Raw genomic sequence first — 2,287 nt, 5'->3', positions numbered from 1 at the left:
CTACTGCGTCATTTGTGAAAGTGTACTCGTATGCTCTCCCTCTTGATCAAACGCCATGCTATGATTTCAAACCCCTCACCCCAGTGTGAGATAGCCGAACACCATTAACAACTCTGTATGCACTCACAACGAGGCCACTTTTGGGACTACCACCAGTACTCACTAAGTCGCCTCTCCTTTGCCACCAAGATGTTACTCAACACGGTCAAGCGAATGAGGCTAATAAAAGTGGTTGAGCAATTACAGAAGTCAATTTGTACGAGAAGCGTCATAACAAGAGTGCACGATTTGAGTTCCCAGCCACGAGGCAGTCGGTAATCCTCATCACTGCTATAGAGTTCACAGTTGAGCGACATACATGCTCCATGTGTCATGGTTTAACAGCAAGTCTTCTTTGTGCAGGAAAGAAGCCAACCCCTGTCTAGGGGATGCCAGGTACTTTCGCGGCGAATGTCACTGCTTGAAACCTAGCGCAAGTCAATGCATACGTCCAACAGTTGTGGATCTGTGTGTAATATCGCGGCCCAAAACTTGCGTTAATCAAACCAATTTTTTTCCATCACAGCCAACCTTGGTGCGGGGTATTCATCAATGGTCATTCATTTATCCTAACAGCATTTTGACATCTCATATTAGATAGTTCCTTAATAACAAATGCAACACTTTGTCATGCTTGCTCCATTCCTGTCATTCTTCATCCGTTACTTCAGATTCGGAAGGGTTTCATGCCTATGAGTTAGATTTCGGACAAGCTCATGTAATGCAAGTTGTTCACTTTGTTATTTCGCGCCTACTGCCTGTGCACTGCAGTTTGAACACCTACATAATAGTTTATCTTCTCCAAATAGACAGGCGCATCGCTACGGTTAAGTGACTAACTTACTTTAATGTCTGGCTACTATGTATAAGGAATAAGAAACTGTAAATATCGTGGCACTGACTTACTTTTCGCCGTCAAACTCGGTAAAAGTAAAGTAATTTGGCGCAGCACCTTGGCTTCATTTGAAAACAATTATAAGGGCATCAGTAAAATATTTTTTACAACGGGTTGACTCCAGAAGGTGGCTTATTTAGTAGTAAAGTCAATTTTAGCAGTACATCTCCCTATTTGAAGCCAAAAAAGAGGAGTATTTATTTTAGAATGGGATGAGTAGTAAAGTGCCCTCACTGCTCTAGTGATAACTTGCGAAAACGTTTGTAAAAATTGCACAAGGGTAATGACTCGCTCGCGTACGCACTTTATTCTACTCTCCAGGGCATCATGGTGACAAAGGCTGATGTAGAAGGAAAGTGAGGAGTACGGAGTGTTGTTTTACACCTCACTGGTGCTTCACGCGTTGCTCTTTTGAGACATTGTCTCCTTAGGGCCGGTGATATTGTTAATAGCCTTGGCAACAAATGCTGAGCGGGAGGTGGAACCAGTTAATTTCGGCCTTCTGTCTACCATTCCCTTGGTTCTGGAATTTATTTCCTTATAAATTATTCTGGTTCTCCTCAGTGCATATGTGAGGCAGCTCACCGTTATTTAATTCTACTTTTGTGGTGCCACATATTTATTTGGAGTCCATGGCGTCAAATGCTTCTTCCTGAAGCAAGATGGGATTAGCGGAGCTTGTTTTTCACCCCGCCATTTTTAATGTGTGTAGTCATTTTGCTTGAACTCCCTCCTTCTCAGTTGATGCGTAAAGCAGTGCATCCTTTACGCATGTGGCAGTAAAGTGCGTATTCTGAGATATTTCTTTCAGCCGTTTAGTCTAGATTTCACACTGCTTTCTTACATCAGTACTTTATTTTTGATTCGGAGACGTGGTTTGTTTGGCCGGACGTAAATTCTTCTATGCCTCCGAGGCAATGGCGTTTGACTGCTAAGCGAAAGATAAAACTGTGGAAGTTCTCTATTCAATCCCTTCACTGCCACAACTGAGAGGCATGTGTAAGGCAGTTCCCCTGCGAATCCTAGGGGCAACGTCTTGGTAGGTTATCCAAAAGTGGAGACGGGAGCTGCTTTTTGCAGCCTTGTCCTTGTTAAATTCCCTTAACATAAGGAACTGCTTGTCCGTAATACTAGTCTATCACTATAAGTGTTTTTTGTAGATACTGCCACAAAACCAACCCCTCTTGTAGGCCGAATTATTGCCGTGATGCGTCGTGGCTGTGTGTGAATGAATCCAGTGACCTTGTTGAATTACTTTGCTATTATTTTCAAAGGCGTTAGTTCATCTGCACTGAACGTGGCGTCGTACTTTAAGGAGTCAGGGACTGCTGTTGTCTACCATATTGGGCAGAC

The 2,287-nt window shown here is 43.2% G+C and overlaps 1 protein-coding gene across 1 annotated transcript; it reads right to left on the bottom strand. All coding sequences in view use genetic code 11, as the record gives it.

Moving 5' to 3' along the window:
* Positions 1 to 146: 146 nt before the first annotated feature.
* EGR_10659 (hypothetical protein) lies at positions 147 to 356 on the bottom strand (the record flags this gene model as incomplete). The annotated part of the gene is made up of 2 exons (XM_024499908.1): positions 147 to 219; positions 286 to 356. 2 exons carry the CDS (start codon positions 354 to 356, stop codon positions 147 to 149), a joined length of 144 nt encoding a protein of 47 aa, XP_024345687.1.
* Positions 357 to 2,287: the final 1,931 nt, after the last annotated feature.

The sequence above is a fragment of the Echinococcus granulosus genome, assembly GCF_000524195.1.
Source record: "Echinococcus granulosus chromosome Unknown EG_S00247, whole genome shotgun sequence".
NCBI classification, from domain to species: Eukaryota; Metazoa; Platyhelminthes; class Cestoda; order Cyclophyllidea; family Taeniidae; genus Echinococcus; species Echinococcus granulosus.
The sequence above is the reverse complement of the archived record's forward strand: the minus strand, read 5'-3'. Positions and strand labels throughout refer to the sequence as shown.